The sequence below is a fragment of the Myotis myotis genome, unplaced genomic scaffold (genome assembly GCF_014108235.1).
Source record: "Myotis myotis isolate mMyoMyo1 unplaced genomic scaffold, mMyoMyo1.p scaffold_m19_p_17, whole genome shotgun sequence".
Taxonomy (NCBI): domain Eukaryota; kingdom Metazoa; phylum Chordata; class Mammalia; order Chiroptera; family Vespertilionidae; genus Myotis; species Myotis myotis.
Window position 1 is genome coordinate 15,865,457 of NW_023416321.1, and position 18,217 is coordinate 15,883,673.

Sequence of the window (18,217 nt, forward strand, 5' to 3'; positions counted from 1 at the left end):
TGCATTGTGTAGTTTTTCCTTTTAAGTATGTACTATTGAAGATAATTGCTTTCTTCCTTGAACCCTTTTACTCCCTCATTCGTCCAACCCTTGGCTCCCTTATGTTGAACATTTTCCAGTACTCTTACAAGTTTAAACACTGCATTTATTTTAAAAAAGAATTAATTCTTATTGCTTAGACTTTTTATTAGCTAAATGAAGAGGCTCATACAGGTAAGGTACTTGTTGAAGCGGAGTACTTTACTTCGTCTCGCAGTGCTAATCCTGTGAAGTTGTCCCTTCTAGCTGCGTACTCCCCCACATTGGCCAGCCCTGGCACCACACAGCAGCTCAGAGCACTGCGGTATATGCTCATGTCATGGGCGTCATACCACTCGTCCGTCTTTTCATCGTAGCACTCAACATTAAAGGTGGTGGTAAAGCCATTGAAGCCGCCCACCACAAACAAGAGGTCGTCTACCACCTCGATGCCGAAATTGCTACGAGGATTAAACATCGTGGGGATCGTGCGCCAAGTGTTAGCCACTGGGCTGTAGGCTTCTGCACTCCTAAGTCGATTAGCTCCATCAAAGCCGCCTACCTGTGGACAGCAACGGGAACATGATTTACTGTTAGCCACTGATTCTGTTCACCCAGGAGGCCCTCTAAGGGGGGGACTAGTGATTTCATACCTCCCTCCTCCACTGTCTTCCATGGAACAAAACCTTTTCAAAAGCTTACCAGTGGTTGTACAATAGAAAATGGAGGGGAATCATTTTTGTTGTGGTACACAATAAACTCACCGCATATACGTGTTCTCCATAAGCAATTACGCCTATTCCACTCCTCCTGCTTCTCATGGGTGCTATGACTGTCCACTGATTACTCTCAGTGTTGTACACTTCTGCTGTAAACAGGCATTCATTTCCATTGAACCCACCACATATGTAGACCTGTGTGAAGACAGTTCAAGATTATTAAAGTAGTTACCTCTGGAGTATGAAAAGGTATGTATATGGTATGTGGGGGGCACTTTTATACCAGTCTGTGTACTCTGAGTTTCTTTTTTTAAGTTGATTTTAGAGCGAGAGGATGGAGGGAGGGAGAGAAGCATCAACCCACTGCTCCACCCATTCATGCACTCGTTGCTTGACCCTTGTACGTGCCCTGACCCTTGTACGTGTCAAGCCCAGAACCCTGGCACGTCGGGACAATGCTACAGCCAGCCGAGCCACTAGCCAGGGCACTCTATGAGTTTCTTTTACCACATGTACATCTATTGCTTTTTATTTATTTTTACTTTTTTTGTGGTTATACTCTCAGAGTTTATTACAGTGAAAGGATACAAATAAAAACTCAGCCAGGGGAAGAGACTCATGGGTCAGAATAAGTAAGAAAAGATAGTTACAAAGGGTCACTTAGTCATTTGATGGAGTTTGAACTGCCAAGATACTGGTATTTCTGTTTCCCATCCACCCCCCAAAAGGAAGAGCATTATTCCTGGGCTTGTTTGCTTTCACATCCCGGCCCTCCTCCCTACCCCCGCCCCCCCCAGGTTTTTTACCTTTCCGTAGAGTGTTGTGGCACTCGCGTCACTCCTCTGTTCATGCATGGGGGCAATGAGTGTCCATTGATTGGTCTCTGGCTCGTAACGTTCAGCAGTGTTGAGACGCACGTAGCCATCAAATCCTCCCATGGCATAGATGAAATTGCTGAGGACTGTCACGCTGACATAGCAACGTCTGGAGTGCATCGGCGCTACCTGGTGCCAAGTTTTCTTGACTGGGTCAAAACGTTTAACACTATTGAAATAGTCGACACTGTCGAACCCCCCAATGATATAGACGTAGCCTTTCAAATAGGCTGCCCCGTGGTAGGCACGGGGACTTTCTTCTTCACAAGTGACATTCACCCATCTGTCTGCCCGAGCATCATATGCCTCAATGGCATTGGTGGGGCTCCCACCACTCCAGCCACCAATTGCAAATAGGATGGCATAGGGTAGGCGGGGCCTGGTGAGTGGGTTGGTGAAGTCGGAATTAGAGGGCCCATTCATGTTTAGGTCATACATGGCCTTTAGGGCATTAATGATGACTGGCTTGCATTCCTCACTGTCTTTGACATAGTCATTCATCTTAACATTGTTCATGAAGTACTCGGCGTGCATCAGGGCCAGGCGAACCTAAGGAGGAAATGCAGCAAGTCATTTAAAGTGAGGTGAGGAGGCCTGAAAAACCCCTTAGCCCTTGGTTTACAGCCTACCTTTGAATTGCAGTGGGGCCGTATTTTGTTTTGTTTTGAAATTTACAACTTACACACTTTAAATATCTGTTTTTAAGAGGTGGTATACATTTGGATCCTGAGAATGAGCTAGAAAATGATCAGCAAGCTAGCTCATTCCTTGACCACCAGACTATGCTACTAGACCAAAAAAAAAAAGTTGAAGTAATTTTTCTGTGAATGAATATCTGTCTCTGTATGTAAAATAACACAAATTAACATAAATGACTACAACTCCAGTTTCTCTCTTGGGTTTGGGGAAACTCAGAATGGACAAAGGTAAAAAGAAGACTCTGGAATTCTTTTGAAGGCCTTGCCCTCTCCTTCCCCCACAGCCAGGGAGAATTTTGGCCAAAGACTAAAACTGGGGGGTGGAGGGGTGGCAAAATGCCCTGGCTGGTGTGGCTCTGTTGGTTGGGGCATCGTCCCGTACACCAAACAGTGGCTGGTTCGATTCCCGGTCAGGGCATACACCCAGGTTGCCAATTCTATCCCCGGTCATTGTGTGAGCAGGAGGCAACCGACTCTGATGTTTCTCTCCCTTCCTCTCTCTAAAAAAGAAAAATAAATATTATAAAAGAATATAACTGGGATAAAAGGAACTAGCCATGCCAAGGGTAAAGAAAATTGCAAGATTCCAGAAACTAGTAGGAGATGCCTTCTCTACAAATATATGTAAATACAGCCCTGGAATCTGTCACACATCTGAATATAGCTCTTAGGACAACCCGACTGGGATAAATGAATCAAAAGCGGTCAATTAAGCAGCCTACAAAAAAATAATTAAACTTGACCTTGGGGAGCAAAACTGAAATATGCTGCTTCCTATTTTGGGAGTCATGAGCAATCCATTTTAAAATGGCCTCAAATACAGCGTCTTCTTGTTTGACGTTTAGCTCATCTTTCTCAATGATATCCTTCAGTTCAGTGACTGAGAGCTCCAAAAACTCGGCCGAGACTTTCACCATCTCCTCGAAGTTGTGCAGTATGAACATGTAGGCCTTCTGCCTGAGTTCCGGGCAGTAGTAGTAGTCTGTGAACTTGCAGATGCCGATACAATTATCCAGACACAGCTCTGACTTGAGGAACTCACAGCAACCCCTCACGATGCCCATGATGTTAAATTGGTCCGCAGCAGCCAGCAGCTTCTCCACGTTGTCAGGTGTGATAGGGACGGTCCTGGTATACGCATATTCAATAATTAGTTTCATCATGTCGGGGGAGATGCCAGGAATGTTGTATACCTTCTTTTCAGTGTTGTTCCAGCCACTTGTAAACAAAGCTCTGGAAAAAGGGGAGGAACGAGCCATCACTGAAACATTTCTCTCCAGTTTGCCATGTTCTCCGCACTTTGTGTTGTTGAGAGTTTGCACACTTTCCAAAGAGTGCCTTGAAAATAAGTGGGCGGGAGGAAGGAGGGGCAGGGCGGGCTGCCTTATACAGCGGGCGAGAGAACCTTCCCAAGAGCTTTGATTTTGGTCACTCTTATCCTCAGGATAACGATATCCTTTTCCCATTTTGTGGATGGGAAAATTGGGATCTAGAGCTAGGTGTAAGACCCAGGTCTCTTCTGTCTCAACCCCATTGCCCACCAAATGCAAGTAATCTTCAACACACAGCCATAATCTAATCAATTCTATTGCTACCTCCTTGGTCCAAACCACCACGGTCTCTTGCCTAGATTGGGAGTGACCGCCTAACTGATTGGCTCTTGACACCTCCAGAATTTAGTCTGATCTAAACCACCAGTGTTCCTCTTAAAACCTTCCATTGACTTCCCTCCTTAAAGTAAAATGCAAAGTCCTTCGGGGGTGGCTGAAGTGGCATTATTATCCACCGAAGTCCTGTGAGAGCTGGGCCAGTCACAGCTCCCTGACGGTAGTTCCTCCCGCCTTCCCCCTCTGTTTCAGCCCTGTTGGCCTTGCCTTCCTTGACTACATCAGAGATGCTTCCACCTTTGGGCTCTACCTGCTGTTCCTTCTGCCTGGAATTCTGCCCAGATCTCTCTCGCTCACTCCTTCATCCCCTTGCAGTCTTTGCTCAAATGTAACTTTGTCAGCAAAGTGATAACCCTATTGAAAATTGCCATCCACGCTACCTACCTTTTTTTTTTTTCCTTAGCACTTACAATCTGATATGTAGTTTGTTTATTTAATGCCTCTTCCCCCTACCAGAAGGTAAGTTTCATGAGAACAGGAACGTTTACCTCTTTACTCATTGTTTTATTTCCAATACCCACTATAGCGCTGGTCACAAAACAGGCACTAAATAAATAATTATTGCCGACACCGGTTTGGCTCAGTGGATAGAGCGTCGGCCTGCGGACTGAGGGGTCCCAGGTTCGATTCCGGTCAAGGGCATGTACCTGGGTTGCGGGCATATCCCCAGTGGGAGATGTGCAGGAGGCGGCTGACCGATGTTTCTCTCTCATCGATGTTTCTAACTCTCTATCTCTCTCCCTTCCTCTCTGTAAAAAATCAATCAATATATATATATAAAAAAATAATAATTATTATTATTGAATAAATAAGTGACTGCTATTCCACTCTGTAGCTAGGGACTGAACAAGACAGAATTCCCGTCCATAATATATTGTGCTTCCTTTTTCTAGGCGGTCTCAGGGACTATGGGCTTAAAGATAAAATTCTCTAGAGCGGGGGTCTGTAAATACAGCCTCCAAGCCAAATTCCACCCACGCCTTCTTTTTATACTGCCCATGAGGTAAGAATGTCGTTTACATTTTTAAATGGGGTAAAAATGAAATTCAAATTTCAGTGTCCTTTCATTTAGTATCGTCTATGGCTGCTTTCCCACTATGGAGTGGGAGTGTAGTAGTTGCATGTGACAGAGACTATATGGCCTGCGAAGCTCAAAGTATGTGCAGCTGGTCTTTTTATAGACCCTGCTGTCCATCACCACGAGAATTTTGAGCAACAGGTGGGACACATTTATCATATCTTTTTTTTTTTTTTTAATTTATTTTTTAAATATATTTTATCGATCCTCCACAGAGAGGAAGGGAGAGGGACAGAGAGCTAGAAACATCGATGAGAGAGAAACATCGATCAGCTGCTTCCTGCACACCACCCACTGGGGATGAGCCCGCAGCCAAGGTACATGCCCCTGACCAGAATCGAACCTGGGACCCTTCAGTCCGCAGGCCGACGCTCCATCCACCGAGCCAAACCGGCCAGGGCACATTTATCATATCTTGATTGGAATTGATGACTCCGACATTTTCAGCTCATGAACAAAATAGCCCTTCCATTTCCTGGGTTACAATGGTTTGGACACAAACCACGCACACACCCCTTTTTTCTCCTGATAAATATTTATGTGGTTCTTCCCCTGTGTCCATCCCCCTTCCCACCCCCTCAATCCTTGATAACTTATCACCCTGTTCAAGCTCGTCTCTACGGGATAGGGGGACAGGGGTATAGGGGTGGCTGAAGTGGCATTATTATCTAGGTTTAAGTAGGAAACCCCGTATGGATGCTCAACTTCCCCAAAGGTTGGTTAGAGTGAGAATCAAAGGGAAAAAGCAGCGGGCCCACCAAGAGTAGGTTGAAATCCCATGGAAAATCAGGGGGAAGGGAATCTGGCCCTAGTTGTGCCTCTTCAGATGGCAGAGGAGCCAGGCTCCCAGAGCCCCGTGCGTGGACAGTGTCCCTATAAGACGGTGGGGTGGGAACCATGAAATGAACCACGTCTGAAATGCACCCAATTCCCCCTCAGGCTGAGCCCGGCAGCCCTGCGGTACCTAAAGTAGGAACTGCAGCTACAGAGGATGTTCTTGTGGGCGTTGAACTCAAAGCCATTGACCTTGATGACCACGTCGCAGAGCTTGCCCTCCAGCCTCAGCTCGTTGAAGATCTCACAGGTCATCGCACTCATCTTCCTCTCCATGTGAGGTTGGTGGAAACGTGTGGAGGCCGCCTTGTTCTCCATCTCCATGGCACCCTGGGACCAGCCGAGGGAGGCTGTTCTCCGAGGGTGTCGGGGAGGGTTGTGGGGGGCCCCTTCAGCCAGCTGTCGCTCCTTTTCCCTACTACATCTTTCATGTAGGGTCCATCAGGCAGCCCAAGTTCCAGAATCCTGGGCCTGAGTGAGATCACTCTCAGGATTGTGCTCTCAGGTTCTGGAATTCTCTCCAATGGGAAACCAGAGAAGAGGGTCTGGCCCTAGCTGTCCTCTGCAGATGAGGAAGGACCCAGGCTACGGGAGCCCAGCGCTTCAGCAGTGTCCCCAAACTTAAGCTGGTGGGGTGGGGAACGTGAAATGAGCCAAGACGTCTGAAATGCGCCCAGTTCCCCCTTAGGCTTAGTCGGGCAACCCTATGACGTCTAAAGTCCCTGTCCTTGACTACCACCTACCTAACCCTAACCCTAACCCTGGGGAGGCCCACCCTGGGGTGTGGGGTCTGGGGTGTGGGGGGTTAGCACCCACCTAACCCCCCCCACCACCACCACACTACCAGCTGACGATCACCCCACACCAGCATCCATGTCCTTGTACCCAGAGCAGGACCATGACCACCAACACCATGTACGAGTTTTTATTGGTTCTGGTTCCTGTTGCCCACTTGGCATCCCTGGGGCATCCATCCATCTGCCTCCTTCCACAGCTCCACACTGGCCCCCAGGCACCGCGTTCACGGAAACCAGGCCAGAGGAGGCAGGAGGGAGCGGCAACATTGATGAGCCTGGCATTCTGGCCCAGCTGTCCAGGCCCGTCCTGCGCTCTGGACACGAGATAGACAGACACTCAGCATCTTCCGTGGGGCGCGGGCCAGAAACGCACCCGCGGCGGGCTCCTTCCGCCCCCTCCATCCTGCGGCCCTTTCCTCTGCAAACGAAGCCCGAAGCCACCACGCTTGCAGGGGTTTTGCTCTAGAAAGAGTGGCACCCAGTCACCCCAACCCCTTGGCACCGTCACCCTCCTCCACACAGAGCCCCCAACAGGGTCTCCCCGGCGCGGGCGCAGCGCCCCAGGCCCGCCGGCCTCCCGGGCCCCGCCCGCTGCGATCCCCGGTCCCGGGGCGGGGACGAGCCTGCGCAGTGCGGCGGCGGGGCGGGCGCCCGGCGCAGGGCCGGTGCGGTGCGGCTGCGAGCACCATGGCGGAGGAGGTGAGGCGGGAGGGACCGGCCCGCGACGCGCGGGCCCCGACCCCCCGGGCGCGCCGAGGCCTCCAGCGGGGCGCCCGGGTCCGCCCCGGCCAGTAGGCGCCCCAGCCCGGCCGGAGCCCCCGCTCCCCTCGGGCCCCGCGCGGTGCCGGGGTCAGCCGTTCTCTCGGGTCTCGGGACAGGTGAGCCCCCTGATGAAGGCCACGGTGCTGATGCGGCAGCCCGGGCGGGTGCAGGAGATCGTGGGCGCCCTCCGCAGGGGCGGGCGAGACCGCCTACAGGTACCGCCGGGCGAGGTGGGGCTGGCGCGGGGGGCAGGGGGCGGGGCGGGGGGGCGTCCTCCGTGTGCCTTCCCGCGTGGTTGCGGCACCTGCAAGCCCTCAGCCCCTAGAAATGACCCGGTTGGTTCGCCTGTTTGGGGAAGATCCCACCTGCCCTAAAATTCTCTGTAAGGTCGTGCCGCTTCCTCTGAAGAGACAGAAGGCACCCACAGCAGGCCCTGGGGCTCCTTCTCCACACCAGCCCAGCCCAGCGGGCTCCCAGGACATTGCAGATGTGGAGATGGGTCCTAAAGGAAGGGCCTAGGGCACTGAGATGGGTGCTATTGAAAGAGCCAAAGGGATCGTGATTCTTCAGCAACCCCCCCCCCTCCCCCAGGGTGGGCCTCCCCAGGGTTAGCGCTGGACCACCTGGGATTAGTCCTTCTCTCCCCTGGTAGCCCGCCCTGACACCCCCCCTCCCCCCCCAGGGCTTTGCCCATAGTCTGGACGCTGAGCCCTGGGACTTTCATCCTCCTCCTCCAGGCTGACGCAGGGCCGCACCAGGAGGAGCCCATCTAGGCATCATCTCTCTTTTGCATTTTAGGTCATTTCTGATTTTGACAGGACCTTGAGCAGGTTTGCCTATAATGGAAAGCCATGCCCTTCTTCCTACAGTAAGTCACGCACTAGCTTGCTTTGTTGGGCTTGACACGACGGTGGCTCCTAAGGGGCGAGTGAAGGGAGCTTTGTGTTTTTGCAGATATCCTGGATAACAGCAAGATCATCAGTGAGGAGTGCCGGGAGAAGGTGAGCGAAGCATGCCCCTTCGTCACTCAGGATTGCTGTCCCCTGTTACTTCACATGGCTCTAGCTTAGGACCAAAGAGTCCAGAATAGAGACCTTCGAAGTGAAAATTTTTTCTTGTTCTTTCGCTCAGGCGGACCTAGTTTTGATACACTGGGATAGCTTTTCCTTGTTGGCCACGACATATTGTTACTGGCAGGGCCAGCCGAGAGTGTGTGGGTTCTTGACTCAGTGCAGGAAGAATTGCACAACACGAGTGCAGGTGGATTTTAAGGACGTTTATTAAAGCGGGAACAGTGAAACAAGGAGGGGCGGGGAATGAGCCTAGACTGGGCTGCTTGGCTCACAAAGAAGTCAGAGAAAAGGGGGCCTTGGGGAGGTTCAGGGGCTTTGCCCGGGATGAACTGCTGCTGCCCTGGTTGCAAGAAGGGGGAGGGAGGGCGGGAGTGGCAGCCTGAGGGCTCCTGGCACTGGGCCCTTTTATCTCTCTCTTATAGGCAGGAATCTTAGGGAGGGTGTCAGCAGAATATTCATCACTTTTCTGGGTGTGCTCCTTCAGGGTCAGGTCTCCACTGATGGGTCAGTGTCAGGCAGGGCGCCTGTTCATCATTGCAGCTGGTCCTGGTGTCCGCCCCCCCCTGGTTTTGCTGCTTTTCTGGGTCTGGAGCTGAAATATAACTGAGGCCTAGATGTTACCTCTAGGGAGGCCACCTTCTGTTTCTGCTGTCAATTGCTCTTCAGTTTGTTCAGCTGCCTGTTCCCTATTCCACTTGTCCTGGCTTCCTGGCCTGTCTCAGTATGACAGTTGATAGTTGGCGTATGGACGTGATGCTCACTGTTAGCTAGAGAGTTTACAAGAGACTTCAATGTTTGTTATTTAACCCCACAACTTCAAGAGGGGACTAGAACCATTACTGTCTCCACCTAACAGATGAGAAAGCAGGTTTGGAGACTAGAGCAACATACCCAAGGACACACAGCAGGACACAGAGCTTGGCTTTCCCGTAGATCAGATTCTGTCCCAGATTCTTCCCGCTACATTTTGCTCTCTCCTTGGTAATCATTTTCTTGGTAAGGCACCCGGTGTTGAGAAAGACATCTGAATTAATGTCAGTGTACAGCCACTCCCCTTTCCATAAGATACATACAGATATTCTAAAGCGATCCCTCTGTAGCTTTGGGGTTCATTTTCTTCCGTCCCATGTTCTTCCTGTCAGGGTCCTCTCTGCCAGAGCAGAGCCGTGCTAATGGCACGTTTCTCTGTAGGTTGCTGAGCTCTTTCTGCTGAAGAGCTACTTCATTTAGTTCCCCTACTGTATGGGATTCACCAAATCGCACACGAAGTAGTCTGTCGGTCTGTCGTATCGGTTAGCTCTCCCAGTACTCTGTCAGGATTAAGATGGGCGGTAGAGCCAGCCGGTGTGTCTCAGCTGGTTGCGCGCCATCCCATGCACCAAGAGGCCACTGGTTTGATTCCAGTCAAGGCACATGCCCAGGTTGTGGGCTTGCTCCCAGGAGGGGTCATGCAGGAGGCAGCTGATCAATGTTTCTCTCTCATTGATGTTTTCCTCTCTCTCTAAAAAAAAAAAAAAAAAAAATCAATCAAAACATATTTTCTAAAGTATATTAACAATTATTGGTTGTTTATCTGAAATTCATGAAAAAAACAAACAAAAGCTGGGCAGTGGATTATAGATTGTTCTTATATTTCTTTTTTTAAAAAAAAAATTTTTATTGATCTTTTACAGAGAGGAAGGGAGAAGGATAAAGAGTTAGAAACATCGATGAGAGAGAAACATCGATCAGCTGCCTCCTGCACACTCCCTACTGGGGATGTGCCCGCAACCAAGGTACATGCCCTTGACCGGAATCGAACCTGGGACCCTTGAGTCCGCAGGCCGACGCTCTATCCACTGAGCCAAACGGTTAGGGCTTATTCTTATATTTCTAAAACCTGTCTTTTGGGATGCCACTTTTAGTTTAAGGTAGGTTTTGGCTCCACCACTGGTAGCTTTTAGCAAGTCACTTTTTTTCTTAATCTTCACCTTAGGACAGTGATGGCGAACCTATGACATGCGTGTCAGAGGTGACACACAAACTCATTTTTTTGGTTGATTTTTCTTTGTTAAATGGCATTTAAATATATAAAATAAATATGAAAAATATAAGTCTTTGTTTTACTATGGTTGCAGATATCAAAAAATTTCTATATGTGACACTGCACCAGAGTTAAGTTAGGGTTTTTCAAAATGCTGACACGCTGAGCTCAAAAGGTTCGCCATCACTGCCTTAGGACATGCTTAGAGAGAGGAAGGGGGAGAGAAAGATACAGTACATCGATGTGAGCGAAAAACATTTGTTGGTTGCCTTACATATGTGCCCTGACAGAGATACAGATTCTACAGAGAAACTGACCAGGGGTCGAACCCACAGCCCAGGTATGTGCCCTGACTGGTAATCAAACCGGCAACCTTTCGGTGCACAGGATTGTACCCAACCAACTGAGCCACTCTGGCTGGGCTAGCAAGTCACTTTTTTTGGTTCCTTGAATACCTGATTTATCAACTTCCAGGAAGCTGCGTCCACTAGGTTTGATTGTCCTCTCTTGGATAAAGAAGCTGGAGAAAACTAAATTTTTTGGTGTTGATGGGCTCTTGAAAAAATTAATAAAGCAAAGTTTATATATGAAATCTTTTTCTTCTTTTTTTTGGTTAATCCTCACCCAAGGATATTTTTTCCCATTGATTTTCAGAGAGAATGTAAGGGAGGGGGAGAGAGAAATATTGATGTGAGAAAGACAATTGATTGGTTGCTACCAGCACATGCCCTGACCGGGGTCAGGGATCCAGCCTGCAACCAAGGCACCTGCTCTTGACCAGAATCGAACCCATGACCCTTCAATCTACGGGCCGACACTCCAACCACTGAGCAAAACCAACGAGGGCAGCGGTTGCCAACCAGTGGTCCGTGCGGTCCAAAAGGTTGACCGCTGTGCTAGGGCATTTATTTAGTTATTATTTTTTAAATATATTTTTATTGATTCCAGAGAGACAGGGAGAGGGAGAGAGATAGAAACATCAATGATGAGGGAGAATCATTGGCTGCATCCTGCACACCCCATACTGGGGATTGAACCTGCAACCCAGGCACGTGCCCTTGAACGGAATTGAACCCGGGACCCTTCACTCTGCAGGCTGAAACTCTATCCACTGAGCCAGATCTGTCAGGGCAGGAGCTTTCAGTCTTGGTCAGTGTGCGATCTTTGCACTTAAATATATATATATCATATATATATATATATATATATATATATGATATATATAATATATGTAATCTATATATATATATATATGATATATATAATATATGTAATCTTTGCATTTAAATATATACACACACACACACACACTTTTTTTTTCATTATTGATTTCAGAGAGGAAGGGAGAGGGAGAGATAGAAACGTCAATGAGAAAGAATCATGGATCAGCTGCCTCCTACATGCCCCCTACTGGGGATTGAGCCCGCAACCTGGGCATGTGCCCCGACCAGGAATCAAACCGTGACCTCCTGGTTCATAGATCACAGATCAACCACTGAGCCACGCCCACGGGCTGATTTTTCTTCTTGTGCTGAACGGTAGGACTTGGCTGCGGAAAACCTGAGGGACTAATGGCTTTTCTCTTCCTCTGGGTGCCCAGCTGAAAGCGCTCCTTCACCAGTATTACCCAATTGAGATTGACCCACGCCGGACCGCCCAGGAGAAGTCACCTCATATGGTGGAGTGGTGAGTGGTGGTGAAAGCCCCTGGCCCTTGCGGGGTCTGGTCCAGGAGGGGGCCTGGTTTTCCTGAGCTGTGATGAGATGACAGACTTCCTTACCTTACTGGACGCTTAACTGAATGCCACAGGCCCAACTAGTAGAACAAACTGTCCAGACACACCTGGAGCTGCCTGTGACTGCTGCTGGTGGTGGCCCGCCAAGCGTCCTCGAGGGAGTTAGAAGCCCCTTGGTGTCGGGGAGTAAGTGCTTTGGGGAGATAACCTTCCTATAGAAACCAGTACCACTGGACAGAGCCCCAGTTCTCCAAGGGGCTCCCGGAGGAAGGGGTTCAGAAGAGCTTTGACTTCAGCAGTTAACTCACCTGCCTCTTGTCTCTCACTTGTGTTGCTAATTGATTCTAGAGCGAGGGGACGGGGGAGAGAGTGAGGACATGGATTGGTTATCTTTATTTTTTAAATGTTTTTATTGATTTTTTAATAGGGAGGAAGGGAGAGGGAGAGAGAGAGAGAAACGTCAATGAGAGAGACACATCTGTCGGCTGCCTCCTGCACACCTACTGGGGATGGAGCCTACAATCCAGGCATGTGCCCTGACTGGGAATCGAACCCAGAACCTCTTGGTCCATGGACGATGCTCAATCTACTGAGCCACGCCAGCCAGGCTCCACTGGTTATTTTCTGTACATACCCTGACCGGGGCTCGAACCCGCAACCTAGGTATGTGCCCTGACCGGGAAACGAAACTGCAGCCGTTAGGTATCCAGGGTGAAGCTCCAGCCAACGGAGCCACGGGGGCCGGGCGCTCCCTCCTTTAGGGACAGCAGGGTTCTCCAGGAAATGGTTCTGTGGAAACGGATGAGGCCACCTCCATTGTCAGTCCTTCCAGAGGGGACTCGGCCCTGAAAAGGGAAAAGTCGTTTTACTGGTCTGAATTGGGGGTTTGTGGGGTGTTTGTTTCTAGGTGGACCAAAGCACACGATCTCCTGTGTCAGCAGAAGATTCAGAAGTCGCAGATAGCCCAGGTGGTCAGAGAGTCCAACGCAATGCTTAGGTAAGCTGCGTGCTCTGGGGAACATTTGAAACTGGTTTGCTTACAAAAGGAGGCTGGGAGCGGGGGGAGAGGGGTTAGATGCTGGGAGAGTTAGAAGAGACCTGGCACCATCAAGTGGGGAAGGTTTTGCTTTCCCTCTCTGGCTATGGCTAAAGAACTTTCTACCCTTGGGTACTGCCTAGGAAGCAGTCTGCTGGTGGTGTATGTATTGTTCTGAGCTTTGATGAGATGACAGACTTCCTTACCTTACTGGATGCTTAACTGAATGCCACAGGCCCATTTTTTAAATTTTATTTTTACTTATTTACTTTTTAAATATATGTTTATTATTTCAGAGAGGAAGGGAGAGGGAGAGAGAGATAGAAACATCAATGATGACAGAATCATTGATCGGCTGCCTCCTGCACGCCCCACACTGGGAATCGAGTCCACACCTGGGCATGTGTCCTGACCAGGAATCTAACCGGCAGCCTTTCCAAGCATGGGACGATGCCCGATCAGCTGAGCCACAGCAACCAGGGCCGTGCCATTTTATATAAGGGACTTGAGCAGCCTTGGATGTTGGTATCCATGGGGGTCTTAGAACCAATCCCCCCAAAGTTTTGGGGGCATCACAAGTTGTATGTGGATTTTCTGTTGCACAGGGGTCAGCACCTCTTACCCCTGTGTTATTTAGGGTTCAGTTGTAGTACAGAAACAAAAACAAAAAAATATGAGCCTGTTCATATGACGTTCAGGGACAGGCAAAGCTAATCGGTGATATGAAGTCAAAATAGGGAAGGATGGCCTTGACTGGGAGGAACGCGAGGGAACATTGATCGATCTGGTTGGTAACTACATGGGTGTATACATAGGTCAATATTAATTGAGCTGAACCCTTTAGTGCACGTTAACCACTTTATGTATTTTATACCTCAATTGAAAATTTTTTTAATCTAAAAATATATAACCCAAATAGAAAATACAGAGCAGCAACAGAGGCAGTGCCCTTTCAGAATCCCTTCATCTCTTTCCAGGGAGGGATACAAGGCGTTCTTCAACACCCTCTACCAAAATAACATCCCCCTCTTCATCTTTTCCGCGGGCATTGGTGATATCCTGGAGGAAATTATCCGGCAGATGAAAGTGTTTCACCCCAACATCCACGTTGTGTCTAACTACATGGATTTTGACGAAGATGTGAGCCAAATCTCTTTTGTGCTGGGAATGGACATGGGTGGGAACCACCAGCCAGGGCACTTCACCCTGAACAGTAACCCCAGCCTGGGAGGAGAGGGAGCGGAAGGCGTGCTGGCTTCTGTGTCCTCGGGCAGCATTTATCCATTTATTTATGCCTCTAAAGACCCTTACTTTTATTTTTTTTTATCTTTTTTAAATTAAATATTTATTGTTCAGATTATTACATTTGTTCCTCTTTTTCCCCCCATAGCTCCCCTCCTCCCAGTTCCCACCCCACCCTCCGCCCTCACTCCCCACCACTGTCCTCATCCATAGGTGCACGATTTTTGTCCAGTCTCTTCCCGCATCCCCCCCCCCCCCCCCAAGAATAGTCAGTCCATTCCCTTTCTATGTCCCTGATTCTTTTGAAGGACCTGCTCTTTGGTGTTTGGCCAACAGCTCTCTGCCCTGGGGTCAGCCAGGCCCCATGTCACTGTCATGGTCACGCGCCCTCCTGGCTACTCCAGGACTTGGACTTCAGCTTGTTCTTCTAGGGCCCGAGGTGGGCTGCTCCGATTCACCCTTGTTCTAACTTTTCCCCCTTAAAACCAGCGGCCGGAATCTCCATGCCTTTGAACTGTGGTTGGGACGTGGCCCGCAGCGAAGGCTTGGCACACGTGGCCTGAACAGTGCTTGTGTCACAGGCTTCATGCTTCCCCCGGAGTAGGTGACCAGCAATATTCGACGGCTCCTGATCGTTTAAAAGTTTAAACCAGGGATTATAAACGTTATAACCTGCGGCTTGATGGGCTGTACGACCTCTGTGGCAACTACCCCGCTCTGCTGTGGAAAAGCAGCCACAGAAAGATGTAAACCAATGGGCATGGCTGTGTGCCAGTAACACTTCATTTACAAAAATAGGCCAAGTTTGACCCACAGGCTCTACACTGCCGACTCCTAGCTTAGACTACAGTGAGGTTTTGGTGTTTTCTGTGGCTTTCAGAATTCCCTTGTCTCTGTGACAGAGGCCGTGGTGAACTGGCGCTGGCCGGGTCCCCGTAGCCCTCCTGTCGGTCTCTCTTCTTGGTCCTTTAGGGCTTCCTACAGGGATTCAAGGGCCAGCTCATACACACGTACAACAAGAACAGCTCCGTGTGCAAGGACTCCAGTTACTTCCAGCAGCTGCAGGGCAAAACCAACGTCGTCCTGCTGGGGGACACCATGGGGGACCTCACCATGGCCGACGGGGTCCCGGGTGTGGAGAACATTCTCAAGATCGGCTTCCTGAATGACAAGGTGGGTCGGGGCCAGGGCGTCCTCCTGCATGGCCGGCTCCCCCTTCCGTTCCCGTGAACGTGCTTACCGAGCCGAGCACCTCTGTGCTGCCCACCGCACTCGGTATTGGAGGCACAGGGGTAAGACACAGGCATGTTCTTCAGGAGAAGATTCCGAATCGCGTAGGGAACCGAGATGGCCAGCGATGAACGAGTTCAGAGGCAGGGTAACGCCAGGATTTCACTGGAGCCCCCGCTGGCTGAGTGCTCACCATGTGCAGGGACAGGAACCCATTCAGTCCTTACAGCAGCCTTTGAGGTAGTGACTGTTAGACATTTTGCAGGTGAGGAAACAGGCGAGGAGGGTAAGTAACTGGCCCAGGTGACAGCTGAGGAAGTGGCAGGGCTGATTGCCGTCCTCCTAAGTCATACCTGTCAGGCATCATGGAGACGGCAGATGTCCGGGTTTTAGGATGTGGGTTCCCAATGTAGAGAAGAAAGATACTAGAACAGAGGTCGACGGGTGAAAACAGGACGGTCATCGAGGGCCACAGCGTGGTTTTGGGTGGAAGGCCACTAGTCCTTACCCTCAGCCAGCACGTGCCTGAGTTCCCCGCATGCTGGAGCCTGTGGAAATCCGATCCACGTAGATTAGAGGTAACACCTGGCTTTTAAATTTTAATCCTTGTTACTGCCCTCTTGACCCCAGAGTTTATTGTGGCCGCCTGTGCCCATTGCCATCTGTGTCTCCAAAAGGCACACCTCCCCCAACTCCAGGTGCCTGAGAGGCAGCGGCATGGGCAGAAGGCGGGGCGTTTCAGGGACCCCGTCTCCCCTCCCCGGCAGGTGGAGGAGCAGCGGGAGCGCTACATGGCCTCCTATGACATTGTGCTGGAGAAGGACGAGACGCTGGACGTGGTCAACGGGCTGCTGCAGCACATCCTGCACCAGGGGGACTGGGTGGAGATGCAGGGCTCCTGAGTGCGCAGGCGCGGCCTGTCTGCAGGCGGAGACACGGAGGGGGCCTCCGTGGGGGCTGCTCTGCGGTGAGCCTGTGTGTACAGAGGGCAGCTCAGGACGTCCTCAAGCTGCTGGGTCCTCGCCCTTCCCTCCCCTTTCCCTGGCACATTCCTGTGAGTCCTCCAAGGCCGGAGGGAGGCCCTGGCAGGTGGGAGGCAGCTAAAGCCACTTCCAGCAGCTTCAGGGCAAAACCAGCCTGAATCGGACCTGCAGGCTGTTTGCATCCCGGGGGTCATTTGGTCCAGGATTCGTTTTTTGGTGTTTTTTCAAAAATGTTTAACATGGGATGCTGTTCTTCAAACAAATCGAATGTGTAAAGTAGATAAAAATAAAAGGAGAAACTGGAGCTGTTCTGATTTCGGGGTTGGGGGGGCAGAGCCTGTACCCTTAGGTCCTGGAGGTGCAGGAGCCTTCCAGAAGCCGCTAGGGCTCCACAGAACACGATTTGGAAACCACTGAATGAGCCCCGAAGACCCTCCGAGCACAGCCTGAATGTGTCTGTGGGGGTCAGGGTGTGTTTCTGACCTGGAGTGGTTTGACTATTCTGATGCAGCTGTGAAACTGGAAATCAGTTGGGTTTGGCGAAGCCTGTGTGCAGAGCCCCTTTAGAGGTCCCCATTCGGGTGTCGATTTTCCCTGATCACCTTGATTCCTTCCTTCCTCCTCTTGGGGGTCCAGGGCCACTAAAATGGATGATGTAAGCGGGGGGGGGGGGGGGGGGGTTGGGACTGGGGACCTAAAGGGAGAAGTCGTTCTGTGGCAGAGTAACTCGAAGTGGCTTATGTTCTGTCGTCTTGTATTGTTGGGTGTTCTTCCAAGGTTTTTTCCCTTCTCCCCTCCCTGTTGACTTGGTCAAGAGCTAGCTGAGCCCGGCCAGCATGGCTCAGTGGTTGAGCATCAACCTATCAACCGGGAGGTCATGGTTCAAGTCTGGTCAGGCCTGGCTTGCGGCTCGATCCCCAGTAGGGGGGCATGTCGGAGGCAGCCAGTCAGATTCTCTCTCATCATCAATGTTTCTATCTCTCTCTCTTCCTTCCTCTCTGAAGTCAATAAAAATATTTTTTAAAAAGGAACTAATTGAATTCTCTCTGGGGTACCTTTTGAAGAAAATGTAGACCAACCACCTTAGCTGGTGTTTTCTTAGCCTGTTCTCGGAGAAATTTGGTCCCTTGCCCTTCCCGTGGGTGCCTGGCTGTTGGAAACACGTTTACCTGTCGATCTGAAGGGGAAAGTCTTGGGACTGTGGGTGAATCCTGCTGTGGTACCTTGTGTGCGCCGTTAAACCTCAGTGACCCAGCAGGTCCAGTTTGCAGGTGGCCAAGAAAGGGCCAGTAACTTGCCCATTCCCCGTAGTGAGGGGCTAGAGCGAGGGTAGGGTGTTCCTGGCCAGAGCTGGGCCTGCATCCTGCTGCCCGCACATGGGCCCCATTAGGTTTGGGGGAGGAGAGGTTCTCGTGTAAGGCTGAGTCCGTAGCCAGGGCAGACCGTG

General features: G+C 50.5%; 2 protein-coding genes across 2 annotated transcripts; one reads left to right on the top strand and one right to left on the bottom strand.

Moving 5' to 3' along the window:
* Window positions 1-205: 205 nt before the first annotated feature.
* On the bottom strand, window positions 206-6,213 carry KLHL10 (kelch like family member 10). Its single transcript, XM_036339808.1, has 5 exons — window positions 6,020-6,213; window positions 3,054-3,543; window positions 1,544-2,161; window positions 783-932; window positions 206-580 (listed from the first exon to the last, which is right to left on the bottom strand). The coding sequence occupies exons 1-5, from the start codon at window positions 6,211-6,213 to the stop codon at window positions 206-208; spliced, it is 1,827 nt and encodes a 608-aa protein (XP_036195701.1).
* A 1,101-nt stretch (window positions 6,214-7,314) lies between these two features.
* On the top strand, window positions 7,315-17,074 carry NT5C3B (5'-nucleotidase, cytosolic IIIB). Its single transcript, XM_036339806.1, has 9 exons — window positions 7,315-7,385; window positions 7,565-7,663; window positions 8,247-8,316; window positions 8,403-8,449; window positions 12,145-12,230; window positions 13,187-13,276; window positions 14,293-14,455; window positions 15,530-15,730; window positions 16,555-17,074. Exons 1-9 carry the CDS (start codon window positions 7,374-7,376, stop codon window positions 16,687-16,689), a joined length of 903 nt encoding a protein of 300 aa, XP_036195699.1. The 5' UTR covers window positions 7,315-7,373; the 3' UTR covers window positions 16,690-17,074.
* The last annotated feature ends 1,143 nt before the right edge of the window (window positions 17,075-18,217 follow it).